General features: G+C 35.2%; 1 protein-coding gene and 1 long non-coding RNA gene across 2 annotated transcripts; both read left to right on the top strand.

Moving 5' to 3' along the window:
- Positions 1 to 460: 460 nt before the first annotated feature.
- Positions 461 to 6,458, top strand: LOC116019914 (receptor-like protein kinase HSL1). Its single transcript, XM_031260296.1, has 5 exons — positions 461 to 3,305; positions 3,844 to 4,663; positions 5,594 to 5,717; positions 5,986 to 6,119; positions 6,234 to 6,458. The coding sequence occupies exons 1-2, from the start codon at positions 674 to 676 to the stop codon at positions 4,272 to 4,274; spliced, it is 3,063 nt and encodes a 1,020-aa protein (XP_031116156.1). The 5' UTR covers positions 461 to 673; the 3' UTR covers positions 4,275 to 4,663; positions 5,594 to 5,717; positions 5,986 to 6,119; positions 6,234 to 6,458.
- A 1,188-nt stretch (positions 6,459 to 7,646) lies between these two features.
- LOC116019042 lies at positions 7,647 to 9,489 on the top strand. The gene is made up of 3 exons (XR_004098657.1): positions 7,647 to 7,704; positions 7,812 to 7,880; positions 9,207 to 9,489. It is a non-coding gene; the product is annotated as an uncharacterized LOC116019042 (long non-coding RNA).
- Positions 9,490 to 15,198: the final 5,709 nt, after the last annotated feature.

Here is a 15,198-nt window from a genome sequence, read left to right as displayed (position 1 = left end):
TTCTTTTTTTCCTCCACCTTACTTTTTCTTTCTTAATCACACTTACAAAAACTCCTCAAAAATCACACTAAAATTACAACTATTGTGGAAGGCCTTACAATGTCACACTGTGGAATGTGGGACTATGTCAGGATGTGTACACAATCAGCAAAAATTATATTGGAAAATATTATTATATTTCCAGGTTGACTGCAAGTCATTGCGCACGCTGTATTATGTTTACGAAGTCTACCGTTGACTCTAGTCAACTAATTGATGTCGTTGTTTAAACGCAACAACTTGCTGAAAGGACATAAAGGTATTCGTCCAGCTGAGTACTGGCAGATTGATACAAAGAATCGCCATCACTTTGTCCAATTTCTATTTAACTCTCTCCAATTTAACAGACAGCAGGAGGAAAAAAATAAGAAGTGGAGCCACTAACACAATTATCAAAATAATCATATCGAAGCCATTCAAAATGGAGGGACCTCCAATGTGGAAGACCAATAATTAGCCATTTATCCACTTCAATGGAAGACCACTAGTGTAATGTAGCCCTACTAAATGGGCTATTTGCAAGAAGATGGCCATCACACTGGAAAGAAATAACAGGTTTTGAGGTTTATCAACACAATTTTGAGAACCGACAGTCCATACTTCCTAAAAAGAAAACCTCAAAATCGGCGCCAGAATGCCCATGAAAACCTTATCATCATCAACCCAAATCAACCTCTGTGTCCTCGCAGTCTTTATCTTCACTTTCCCTTTATATGTATATGTAGAGTCCCAGTCCCAAACTAGTAGCATCATTTCTGAAAGATCAATTCTTCTTGATATAAAGAAGCACTTTTCGAACCCACCAAATATCTCTCACTGGACTTCATCATCGGACCACTGTACATGGCCGGAAATTACCTGCCGGAACGGCGTGGTCACCGGAATTCAGCTTGGTGGGCTACTTATCAATAATGACACAAGTACAATCCCATCCTTCATCTGCGACCTGAAAAATCTGACCCTTCTTGATCTCAACGGCAACAATATCCCTGGACCATTTCCTAAAATTCTGTACAATTGTTCCAGCCTTGAAAACTTGGACCTTTCTTTTAACAACTTCAGTGGCATCATCCCTGATGATATTAGCAAGCTTTCGCCTCAGCTCAAGGTTCTTAATCTCTCTTCTAACGGCTTCATGGGTAGCATTCCAGCTGGAATTGGAGGCCTGAAAGGTCTAAAGGAACTTCAGCTAGCTGGAGTGGTGTCAAATGGCTCATTCCCTTCAGAGATTGGAAACTTGTTGAATCTTGAATTTCTTGTTCTGAGCTGGAATTCGTTTTCACCACAGGAAATCCCACCAAGTTTTACCCAGTTGAAGAAACTGAGGATCTTCTGGATGCAACAGGCCAATTTGATAGGCAAAATCCCAAAAAATATGAGTGCCATGGAAGCTCTAGAGTACCTGGATTTAAATACAAATGACTTGAGTGGGAACATTCCTAATGACTTGTTTCTGCTCAAGAATTTGACCACAATTTTCCTCTACAAGAACAGGTTGTCAGGGCCTATTCCTCGCCCAGTTATGGCCTTGAATTTGAAGACAATTGATTTTTCTAATAACAGCCTGACAGGGAGCATTCCAGAAGACTTGGGAAATCTGGCTAAGTTGGAGGGGTTGGCCCTGTTCATGAATCAATTATCAGGCCAAATACCAGTAGGCTTAGGGAGATTGCCAGCATTGTCTACTGTTAAGCTTTTCAAGAACAATCTGTCAGGTGAACTCCCACCAGATTTTGGTCGATTTTCGATGCTTCAAATTTTTGATGTTTCCACAAACCATCTTACAGGATCACTCCCAGATGGTTTGTGTGATAATAAGATGTTGTCTGGCATGTTTGTCTTTGACAACAATCTCACGGGTGGGCTGCCAAAATCACTTGAGGATTGCAACACCTTGAGTGGAGTCAGGGTTGAGAGAAACAATCTTTCTGGTACAATTCCTGATGGTTTGTGGACAGCTAGGAATTTGGCAAGGTTGTTGATTAACAATAACCAGTTCACTGGTCAGCTTCCACAAAAGGTGGCATCAAATTTATCTCTAGTTGATATCAGCAACAACCGATTTTCGGGTGAAATTCCACCTGAAATCTCTTCTTGGAGCAAGCTAGATACCTTCAGGGCAAGCAATAATCTCTTAACAGGTAAAATTCCTCAAGAGCTCACGGCTCTTAGTTCGTTATCAGTCCTTAAGCTTGATGGGAATAAGCTTTTTGGAAATTTTCCTAAAAATATTATATCTTGGAAGTCATTGTCCACATTGACTTGCAGTAGAAATCAGCTTTCCGGCACAATACCTCCAGCACTAGGTCTTTTACCAAACCTTTATCAGCTAGACCTGTCTGAAAACCAATTCTCCGGGGAAATACCACCTGAAATTGGCCGTAAACCAATTTCACTCAATCTGTCCTCCAATCATTTCTCGGGGAAAATCCCAGATCAATTTGAAGGTGCAGCTTTCCAAAGGAGCTTCTTGAATAATCCTGGTCTTTGTGCTACTATGCCCTCAATAGGCCTCAGGGATTGTGGGGCAAAATCTGAGAAATCCAACAAGATTTCAGCCAAAGTTATTGCCATTCTAGGAAGTACAGTAGCATTTTTATTTGTAGTGATCATTCTATATATGGTGTATTTGTTCAGAAGTTACAAGAAAAGAGAACGAGCATTATTGGCTCGCGATTGGAAGCTCAAATCATTCCACACTTTGAGCTTCAACCAATCAAACATTATACCAAATTTAAGAGAGGAAAATGTGGTCGGGAGTGGTGGATCAGGGAAAGTTTATGTTGTGCCATTGAGTAATGGAGAGAAAGTTGCTGTAAAGAGGATTTGGAGCAAGCACAAGTTGGATGAGATGCTTGAGAAGGAGTTTCAAGCAGAGGTTCAGATATTGGGCACAATTCGTCATTCCAACATAGTGAAGCTCTGGTGCTACATTTCAAGTGAAGAATCAAACCTACTTGTTTATGAATACATGGAAAATCGCAGCCTTGACCTATGGCTTCATGCAAAAAGAAGACCACCCGGCGAATTCCTGGATTGGCCTACTAGGCTACGCATCGCAATTGGAGCTGCTCAAGGGTTGTCCTATATGCATCACGATTGCTCACAACCAATTGTTCATAGAGATATGAAATCCAGCAATGTTCTTTTAGATTCAGTGTTCAATGCCAAGATTGCAGATTTTGGCCTCGCCAGAACATTGATAAAGCATGGAGATCCCAACATAGTGTCCACAGTTGCTGGCTCCTTTGGCTATATAGCTCCTGGTAAGTCACTATATATTTCAAGACTTTGAAACTAGAGATGTTAATTGGACCAACCTGCTAGATTTTGGGCAAGTCCTGCAGGACTGTTGGGTTAAATGGCTTTTCTTTTAGATTGGATTGGTCCTAATTGCGGATTGTCAAGTTTATCGCATAGGTTAAACCACTAAACTAAAATTGAAAATTGAAAAGTGAAGGTGGATATTTACATTTGGTCGAGTGCGATGAGTTTTGAAAAAAATCTAGGAATTACATTGACAAATTAGAGCGGATAATGTTGATAAAATTATGTTTAGTATATATATATTTTAGGAAAGCCCGCGAGTTGGTCCATGGCCCATCGGACTAGCCCGCGTAGCCCACCAACTCGCACGGGCTAAGCCAGTGAACCTGCATTTTCGCAGACAAAAAATTTAAGTTCTAACTCATCCCATTAAGGGTTGGATTAGAACTAAACCACACATTTTGACCCACTTTGACACCCCTACTTAAACTCTGTAATGTCTCGTAAGTTAAACCTCTACTTTAATGCTTATTCCAGAGTATGCACACACTAGAAAAGTGAATGAGAAGATTGATGTGTATAGTTTCGGGGTGATACTTCTGGAACTAGTGACGGGAAGAGAGCCGAACGATGGAGACATGGATTGGTGCCTAGTTGACTGGGTGCGATACTATGTTCAAGAAGGAAACCCCATTGAGGATGCTTTAGATGAGGAAATAAAGGAGGCAGAGAACATTGATGAGATGTGTGGAGTGTTCAGGCTGGGAATATTCTGTACTGGTGCAAATCCTGCTAAAAGACCCTCCATGAGAGAGGTCTTGCGGTTCCTCCTCGATTGCAGCTCTCAATCAGCAAATGGAAAAGAAATGAGTGTTAGTGAGCGCGATGTTTCACCGCTTCTCAAGTGTTCTAGTAGTGAGGGGATATTGGAAGATGGAGATGATGGTTTAAAGCCAGGCCAGTTGTAGTTTAAAAATATATAGAAGATAGAATGGACTCGACAAATTGAGTATGGGTTGTTTTACTACGAATTCAACATCTCTATTAATCAAAGGGGTGATTCAAGTGGCAAATGAATTTTGTTGTAAGGACGATCTTCGGAATAACTCCGATTCAATACCCACAAGTGACAATTTTTCTTGAGTTAGTTCTTGTGCCTCTCCTCAGAGCGAATGATAATTACTTGGGTGGAATCCGACCGTTAAATGGACGGAGAAAGACCCGAATCACCTTGTGGTTTAGACACACAAAAGAAGAGTGTCTATTTAGAAATTCAGAAAGTAGAACAACACAAGGAGAAAATCAATGTACGTGTACGGGAGTATCTTCTGCAATTTCAAATAATTCATGGATGCAGGTAAGTCATATCTTCTAAGTACATCATATTTTGTGGAAATCGTGACAAAGTCACTATAGTTTAGTCGCATGTTTTATCGCTTGAGATGGCTTCCTAGCTATAATGATTTTTTTGGTCATAAAAGGTGTTTTTGATCATTATAACAATATCTCTATTATACTATAAGTAACAATTTATTTATTTTAAATATGTATTAAATTTTTTATAATAAGTATTATGATTTCTATCATAAGTAATAAACAACTATTCTAAATTCGACTTATCTCTGGATTAAGATTTTTGTGAGACAACTTCACACAAATGCGACTCATTTGTTTCCTTGCTAATTGCACATGCAGCATTGACTCATTTGTTTCCTTGCTAATTGATTAGTGAGTTTCTTGTGAGTTGTAACATTAAGACACATTTTAATGTTCATATTTAAGGGATGTCTTTAAAGAATGATATAGTGTGTTATATGAATGATTGAAGTTATACAGTTTATTGCTACCCAAGGTGAGCAATTGCATATAGTCTAACATTTAAATGGACATATCAATGGATCTAGGTAGAGTGATATGTATATTCAAAGATAGCATACTTATTTATGTGAGTGGCGCTTTTTGTACGCAGTGAGCAAAGTTCTAGTCTCTATGTTCGGTTGAGTTATTATGATTTATATCCTCCGAGATACTTTGTCGGGTTGGGGCGTGGGGTCCCTTGCGATTGGGGATTCAACCTTTTGGGAGAAGAAAAAATACCTTACTTATTTAACTGAAGTATTTTGTTATTGTCCAATAAATTGTGTTTATTTTGGCATTAGTTATGTTATGTAAAGTATTACCGAAAGTTGAACTTCATTGCATATTGAAAGTTTATTATTTATTAAAATTTTGAATATGTTATTGTTAACTCACGACATTAATGGTAAGCATGTATGAATTTTTGCAGCTTTGATTAACCTTTTTGCATCTGGGAAATGTTGTGGTTAAGTTGAATGGGTTGAACTCCAAGCCAATCCGTGATCATTGTGAATTTGTGATGAGATGGCCAATCTTTCACAAAAGTTAACAAGGTATAGGGAATGGAAGTAGATGATTCTTGGTTTGTAAACTTCTTTATTATTTTTCTTCCACCAGCAAAGTTTGCTCAGTTCTAGGTGAACTATAACACCCTTAAGAAAAAGTGGAGATTTTTTTTTTTTTGAAATAAAGTGGAGATTTTTTAGAACTTAAACATTTACTACATCAAGAGGAAGGGATACAGGATACTGAAGAAAATGAAGGATAATTCTATTCATCTTGTATTCCATTATGGTTCTAATAGAAACAAGTTCAAACTAGGTAAGAGGAATGAAGAAGAACAAGGTCCCAATGAATCCAAGCAGGTCAAATTCAAAAGGCTGTTAGGTGTTTCTTTCAGTACGAAAACAAGACATATAAAGAAATATTGTCCTAATACTGGTTCGAAAATAAAGGTATAAATTATACTCCCTATTTTTTTGTGCTTTGAATAAAATGTTATAGAAGTACCAATTAATACATGGTGATTAGAGTCTTGTGCTTTTACTCATGTGCCTCACATTTTGCAGGGATTCAATTCGATCCAGCTCATAAAAGAACCCCGTACATGTACTTGTTCATGGGGAACAAGATGAAAGCATAGGTACACCATGGTATAAGTAGATTAAATCTCAACTAGGGCGAGGAAATTATGTAATACCAGTGAATCATTACCTTGTATAGTTAGAACAGTACAATTTTGATTGCTTAATAATTATAAGCATTAGTATAATAGTATAAATAGCCTTATTGTATATTGAAGGATAACCATAGAAACATATCACAACCCTAATACCTATATATACACATACGTGTGTGTGTATATATATATATATATATATATATATATATATATATATATATATTTTTTATTTATTTAATGCATGAACAATGTTTTTTTTTTCATTTTTATTCTACTTTTTAAAAGTAAAGGATATAAAATGGTAATAGGTTTTGTAATTATTAAAAGATTTGAATCTAATAATAAGATAAAAAAAAATAGACAAACAAACATGATAATGGGTATCAAAACTCATACTAAGGTGCAAAAGTTTTAACCAAACATCACCTAAGGGGGTGTTTGGTAGAATGGAATTGTAATTCTAATATTCTGTTTCTACCAAACTCCATAGAATTACAATTCCATGGTTTTGTTGGAGAGAACTGCAATTCCTGGTGTCCTATCATAGGAATTGCAATTCATAGTTTGTGGAATTATAATTTTAATGTGTAATACCCCGTATTTTCCTAACATTATTATTTTAATAAATATTTTCAAAAAGGATTATTATTATTATTTTATATAAATCTAACTATTTTGTTATGGGCATTGGGTCAACATATTTTTATTTTACTACTTAAATCCCTAACCCTAAATGTGATTATTTCTTAATGTTCTGAACCTAACTTTAGCCCAATTCCAAATTAATTATTTTAGCCCAATTTTATTGGTCCATTTATAATTCTCTAATTTTTCTACCATAAAAATTTTTAGGAGTATGTGTTCTGTCCCGATTGTCCTAGGAAGTGGGTTATTAGGCACCATACTGTGAACCTTGAATTTCCTATTAAATTAAATTAGCCCGTAATAGTGAAAATTTATTTTGACCGTAGCATGCTGTATTTCGCGATGTACCGAACATTGCCCGATTTTAGAAACTAAGGTTAGAATTGAGTTTGGGATAATTTTGGTTTCGAATTTACCCCTACCTAAATTATTTCCTACCGTAACTGTATCTGTTTTAACCCTTAACAGTCTAGCCAAAGATATTTTCCTTGAGTTACCATAGGAATTTGACACTTGGCAACTCCCTACACCACATGCTTATATTAAATTAATTTAGAGTTGCTATAAATAGAGACTTGATCTCCAAGTTTCTTCATTCTTATCCCATTTGGCCGAAATAAAGAGAGAGGAAAAGAGAGAGAAATTCTTCATATTCATTTTCAAGATTAGCAACCTCCATAGCTAGAATCCTTCATCAAGACCACAAATATTCGGTAAATTTCTATTTTTGTTTGGTTAAAAGCTTTGTTTTCTTCCCTAGAACCTAACTATAGGTTAAAATCTCTTAAAAATTATTGTTATGGTGGTATGTTTTGCTTAGGAATTTTTGGTGAAAGAATTGAGAAAAGGTTCAAAAGCCATTCTTGCCAAAAGAGCTTCACCCAAAAAGGTAAGAAATCCCTTAAGTTGGTTTGTCACTTAAGATTTGATGATTGATAGTGGAAATAGGAATTTATGAGCTTTGTGTTAGAATATATGGATCTATGTAAGTGTTAGTAGAATATATGAGCATATAACTAGGTGGGTAATATATGATATATATATATATATATATATATATATATATATATATATATATATATATGTAGGTATTAGGAAGAGGTTATGTTGTATATGCTTGCTACTTATGAGTAATATGTATAGATGATACATACATGTGCACAAAGTGTGTTTTGTGTTACTAGTATTGTATATGATGGAGTGGTGAGATATGCAAATGATTTTGGAACTATGCTTGAAAAGCCTTTGGGCAAATAAAAATGTTTATGAAACTTATGTCGAAGAACGTATGTTATTTTGGTAAATAGGTTGTCAAAAACCTTATTTTTGGTGTGAGGAAAATTCATTATTAGTAAGTGGGTACCTTTCTTGAAAGATGAGAAATGATATTTGGAAAGCCTACGGGCACTGGAAGTATTTTGAAAAATCCATTTTAAACAAAATCACCATCTTGGGCTAATGAGGTAGCCAATTTCAAGTATTGGACTCAAATGTGAAATATGCCCAAAAAGGAATGATTTAAGGAAGAAAAAACTAAAGAAAGGAAAATGTTTTCCAAACCTTAGTTTCTAAGTAAGTTGAGGAGGACCTTGATTAGCCTACGGGATGAAGCGGGCTTAAATGCCATTTCCCAGTGGTTGTTTACATCGTATGATCAGTTCATACTAAAAGGGGCGAAGTCTATTCGCCGAGTACTGTATAACTCATAGGATGAGGTATTCCTATGGGGGTGTGCACACTTAAGGTATAGTTACTCCAAAAGTCCGGGTAGGTGTCGTTTTTATGGACCTAGTAGGGCCAGCTAGGAATCATTCTAACGAACCTTACGTCCAGGGGATCAGTGTTAGACCGGGTGACGACCACTGAACCCGAGTTCGATGATCCAAGTGGTCAAAGAGGGAGTTAAGAGAATACTCCAAAAGCCTCACGCTTGCTAATATGAAACTAAGAAAGATTTAAAAGTAAGAAAGAGTTATTCTGTATCGACACTAAGAAGAAATGATTGTATCCAAAATGAAAGGTTGATAGTGGTTCACTAATCTCTTTTTGTGCAAGTCTTCGTTGCTAACTTATTTACAGGTGAAATCTCAACAAATGGGTAAAGTTACAAAACTCTTACATACTTGTTTTGAAAAACCTTTGTTGAATTTTGAGTGACCATGGATTTTCTTACTTAGCCGTCGTGCTAACTATACTTCATTGTGTTTCATAACAGATGCCATCTAGCGTAGGCTCGTGTAGCCCGACGAACCCCAGGATTCGTCGGAGTACACATGCCCAGGGATGGCTATGAGATGTATATACCGTGTATGATGGGTGCCGACCCTTACGACATGAATAGGATGGAAGTTGAGGTTGAGATCTACTCTATCTTAGAATAGACACCCTGGAAGTTTTAGCATTTGGAGAAATATCCGGTTGTATTAAGTTTGAAATGGGGATGATGTATTAAGTGTTATAAATTAGCCTTAGCGTTTGGGTATAGGAAAGATACCTGAGCGTGGCGGTAACACCCGTTTTCTTTTGGTTAGATGTATAAGCTTCCGCAATATATTATTAGTGATTTTGTAATAAATTTAAGATGTGAAAATTGGGGTGTTACATAATGTAAATTATTATTTTGCCTTTGTTGTTATTTTTATTATTATATCATTATTATACAAGGGTAACCCAATGGGGTAGCTCAAGTGGCAAGTGAGTTCTCTTTGTGGGGAGGAATTTCGGGAGAACCCGGGTCCAATTCCCACAAGCGGCGATTCCGCTTGGGCCAGCTCCTGTGCCTCTCGGAGCGAACGTGGGTGGACCCGCACCGTTAAACGGACGGAGAAAGACCCCGTGAATTTACCAAAAAAAATTATTATACAAGGGTTTTTGAAAGAGGATAACAATCCTTATTTAACGAAGGATCACACTTGTGTGAGACCGTCTCATGGATCCTTATTTGTGAGACGGGTCGGGTCATGTTGAATCAACATGCAAATGTCCTTATTTGTGAGACGGGTTGGGTCGTGTTGAATCAACATGCAAATGTCATACTTATATGCTCAAATGTAATACTAATCAGGAATAAAATTTTTGTGATTTATAAGGAAAAATGTAATACTTTTGAAGAAAAATGTATAGTAATAATTTTGCATTTTGATGTAAAAGTATTATATTTTCTATCAAAAGTATTACATTTTCCATAATAAGTAATCTTCCCCTTATTTATAAGAAAAAATATAATACTTTTGAGGAAAAATGTAATACTTTTAAATCGAAATGTAAAAGTATTACGTAGTACATTTTACCTTAAAAATATTACACTTACCATTATAAATAACAAAAATTTTATTCTTACATGGACCCAACTCGACTCGTCTTACGGTGAGACAATCTCACACAAGTCTTTGCCTTTAAAGAAAACCTTAAAGTCACTGCTCAGAATATATGCCCATTGCATGTATGTCAACAATATCATTCTCAACCAGAATCAATCTCTGTATCCTTACGCTCTTCATCTTCACTTTACCCTTCCATATAGAATCCCAAACTAGTAGTATCAATTTCGAAAGATCAAATCTTTTTTCTTTAAAGAAGCACTTTTCAAATTCGCCAAACATCTTCACTGAGTTTCGAACCCACTCCCTTCCAAGTTACTATGTTATATTTTTTGAAAATTACTAAAAGACCACTTCGTGGCTAGTCTTCCTCACAAAATCTGTTAAGATAGAAGGATTTTCATGCCAGCAATCACTGCCCAGAATATATGCACATTGCATGCCAACCATGCCAAACAAACTCTGCATCCTCAACTATTTGGTATGAAAAAACTAATATAGTCAATACTTTTCTCCTTAATTAGACCAGTCCGGAAGAAGTTTGTATTTGCAAAGATTGAACAGTTAATTGGATTTTATGTTTGACTAATTAAATTACCCTTATTTGCTAACTTTTGCATGTTTTGGTAATTTAATTTTCAGGAAAATTAAGGAAAATAGGAGTCTGTAATTGAATTGGGAAAAATGGTCAAATTTGTTCACAATGCTTTGGGCGTTTGGTTAGAGAGAATTACAATTTGATTCCCACTTAATTCTCACATGATTCTGAAGGCAACTAAATTCTTTTGTTTGGTTGGAGGGAATTGCAATTTCCTCATTTTCATGGAATTAGAATCCCATAGCCCTCCGGGATTTTAATTCCGGAAATTTTACGAAGAAAAAAAAATAATCCAAGACAAAATTACCCCTCCCTTTTTTTTTTTTAAACTAATATTAATGCTTAGCTTGACCTTCCCTTCTAGATTATAATGTGTATTATTTTTCCACTGCTGTCAATAGAGAATGTCGTTCCTGAACAATAATCATTCTAGGCCAACCTTAATCAACTATGTTTTCTCAAAATTCTCAAGTATTTAAATTTAATATGTGTATATAGCGTATTTGCCTAAATTTTGAATAACAAAATTTTCATTCTGTGCATTGATAGTGGGTGTGTTGTATAATGTTCATTTTGTGCACCGATCAATGCAACAGTGAATGGCGTGAGTTGTGTGCTTGTTAACTTTGATGCAATAGAGAATGATCAAATTCTTTATTTATATGCAATAGTGATTGAAAATTTGCATTATTAGGAGGAGGAGGAGGAGGAGGAAGGAGGAGAAGAAGAAGCAGCAGCAAATGTACAATTACATTCATAAACAATTCATTTTGATGCAATGAGACCCAAAAACATGTTAATTACCTGCTATCCAAATACTGGAATTTAAACTCTCACTTTATTTTCACGTTATTTTTTTTCCAATGGAATCACATTTCATTTCTCACCTAATTTTTTATCTCCAACCAAACGCCTCGTTATGGTATATTGAGTCCTTTTACAAAGCTTTAGAACCAATCAAAATGGGTTCAGCGACAAAGCAGAACTGACGCAATTGAAACTGAGGGTTAGTTTCGGCAGTTTATATTTAACAAAGATGTTTGTTGCCTGGAAATCTGGAATAGCTAAATGCCTGAGCTCCTGGACTACGGCGGTGTTGTTGTGTACGAAGAAACAGTTAGAATATTTTATAATTATTTTTATTATTTAATTAAAATAATTAAATTAAGAATTAATTCCAACAAAAGTTCTCCGAGTATAGTGATTTTCCAAAATTGATCCTCATTTTTTAATTTGGACAAATTTAATCCTTGACTATCAAAATCATTTCAATGTTGGTCCTTTCGTCACATGACTGTTATTTGAACGTCAAAATAAGGGGTAAAACTATCATTTCATATGCTAATTGTCTTCTTCATCTCAATTTCACCGTAACTTTCAGCTTACAGTACCAGCGGTGGAGCCAAGAGCAAGAGTGCAGTGCCTTGGGAGAAGGAGCCACAAGTTTGAACGATGATCTTTTTTGCAGCTTTCTTGAGCTTTGACGTTGCTCTTTCGATAGCCCATCCGAGTTGCGGTGATGAGTGTTTTTTTTAATGTTAAACCGAACTAAAACCAAACTCTAATATTAAACCAAATAGTATATATTTTTTTAAAACCAAAAAATCGAAACTGAAACCCAAAAAAGCGAACCGAAGCTTGAAACGCCAACCCTTACATACTGTAGTGTCATTTCAGCAAAACTAAAGTATCATTTCTATTCAATTACACTTCTATTTGACAGTATACACACAATATGTGAGACACGTTATTCAATTCCATTTTATACATATCGCAGTTCCATTTCAATACAATTAAAGTATCATTTCAATTCAATTACAATTTCATTTGATAATATAAATACAATATGGGACATAGTTTCATTTTAGGTACATTGTAGTTTTATTTTGCTATGAACACACAAAAAATACAGAGTTTGTTAATATATAACAACTGCCGTTTCTTTATTTAACGAATTGACGTCATTTTCGAACCATGGTCCACAATATAACAACCGCCCTACGGTTAATAAGATCATAAAAGATCATAAAAGATATGGTCCGCAAAAATGTGGACCTAATGAACTTAGCCACGAAGGCCCGCTGCTAGCGTGGGTCGCGGGCTATGACTAATTTATTAGAAAAAAAAAAAATTCTCTCCAGTCTTCATTATCACAACTGAATATGTAGATATTGACTCCGCGAAGACTACTAAGTTGACTTGCAAAAATGAAAGTCTTCACAAAAATCTGCAAGATAGAAGAACTTGCATGCCAACTATCCTTACTAAAAGACTATGTTATATCTTTTGAGAATTACTAAAAGACCACTACGTTAACTCCCCAAAGACTACTAAGTTGACTCAGCAATAACGTCTAGTCTCCCTCCTTACAAAATTGTTAATATACCTTAGAATATATGCACATTGCATTCCAATCAACCTCTGCATCCTCACACTCTTCATCTTCACTTTCCTCTGCCATGGACAATCCCAAACCAGTCCTGACAGATCAATTCTTCTTGTTGTAATTAACAAACTTACACAGGATGTTAAATTGTTAGTAACAGCCAGTTACTATGTTATCTTAAAAAAAAATTCAACTTTTAATAATACAAGTTGTATTACTATACAAAATTTATATATTTAGAAATTACATTAAGAATACTATTAAACACGAAAACAAATCAAATTTAAAAATAGGTATAAATATTAAATAATATAATCATTAAAAAAAATTTAATCACAAAATACTACTACTATACGTTGACTTCTTAAAGACTACTGAGTTGAGTCACTTGAGTGTGCAATACTGCAAAATCTGTAACTTCACAAAATCCCAGAAGGATTTTCATGCCAACATTCCTTATTTCTTGAATAACTTCATTCCCAAAATATATGCACGTTGCTTGTCAACCATGCCAATAAACCTCTGCACCCTCACACTCTTCATCTTTATTTTCCCTTGCCATGGACTCTTCCAAACCAGTAGTATAAATTCTGAAAGATCAATTCTTTTTAATTTAAAGAAGCACTTTTCGAATTCACCAAACATCTCTCATCACTGGACTTCATCATCAGACCACTGTACCTGGCTGGGAATCACCTGCCGGAATGGCATCGTCACCAAAGTTCAGCTTGGTAGGCTAATCATCAACAACACAATCCCACCCTTCATTTGCGACCTGAAAAATCTTACTCTTCTTGATCTCAACAACAACAATATCCCTGGATCATTTCCTACATTTCTGTCGTTTTTGGTCACTATTGAAATTAGTGACTAAATTTTGAAGTCGTCACCTGTCGTCACTATATCCCCCGTCACTATTGTAGTAGTGACGACTTTTGGAAAGTTGTCACAATTACTCAAGATTTTTGTGACAATGTTTACTTACACTAAAAGTAGTATTTGAGTGATAACAATAGTGGTCACAATAAAGTACATTTTGTGACCAAATATGTTATTACAACAAATTAATTTAGTGACAACTAAAATCGTTACAATTAATTATTTTATTGTGACAATATTTTAGTCAAAATAGTTGTACTTATTTGTGAGAATTGTTCTTGACGCAAAAAATGATTATCAGTAACCTAAAAAGTGGTAACAAATAAATACTTTGTTATGACAACAATAATGGTAACAAATGTTGTATTTATTTGTGACAAAAGAAATTAACTCTAAAAGAATCATTGCTTTTAGCTAAAGTAATACAACAATTGAATTTCTTGTAGCCATTATCTTTGTAACTAGTATATTTAAAATTAGTGGCGAAATTTGTGTCATAAGTTGAAATAGTGTCATTACTGTCAAAAGTTAGTACTTTTCAAGTGCAAAGAAATCAGATTGAATAATAAGAATGTTAAACAAACTATTACAACTGCATAATCCCATGTCAATACTTATATTAAATAATAAGAATGGAAAAAGGCGTGAGAAATAAAGGAAGAAAGAAGAACGGATTTTATTGAAAAATGAAATTAAACTGCATACATTCTACTAGGTTCAGCCAGCGCATTTAATTTGTTATTCTAGTTCACCAACAAGTTGTTCGATAAAATGCACAGTAACTTATTTTTTTTCCAACCACAATAAGCCATACATTGTAGGGCTAATTATCAACTAGTCTCCCACATCAAATCAAATTCACAAACATTTACAAATGCCCATACAGCCAAACACATTGGAAACTAACAAAAGCTAATAACAGAGCAATAGAATGAGAGATATCAAAAGTTGAATAGTATGGCAGTCTATGACAATATAGTTGTGGTGAACACAAAAGCATAGAGCTTATTTCATGTAAGAGTTT

Source organism: Ipomoea triloba, chromosome 5 (assembly GCF_003576645.1).
Source record: "Ipomoea triloba cultivar NCNSP0323 chromosome 5, ASM357664v1".
NCBI lineage: Eukaryota > Viridiplantae > Streptophyta > Magnoliopsida > Solanales > Convolvulaceae > Ipomoea > Ipomoea triloba.
This window is presented reverse-complemented; position numbering and strand designations above follow the sequence as displayed.

What these genes read in the sequence shown, in the direction of transcription:
- LOC116019914 (XM_031260296.1), top strand. Translation starts at nt 674, where the DNA reads ATGCCCATGAAAACCTTATCATCATCAACCCAAATCAACCTCTGTGTC. An exon ending in CTTTGGCTATATAGCTCCTG is followed by an intron (nt 3,306 to 3,843) that starts GTAAGTCACTAT and finishes TGCTTATTCCAG; the next exon opens with AGTATGCACACACTAGAAAA.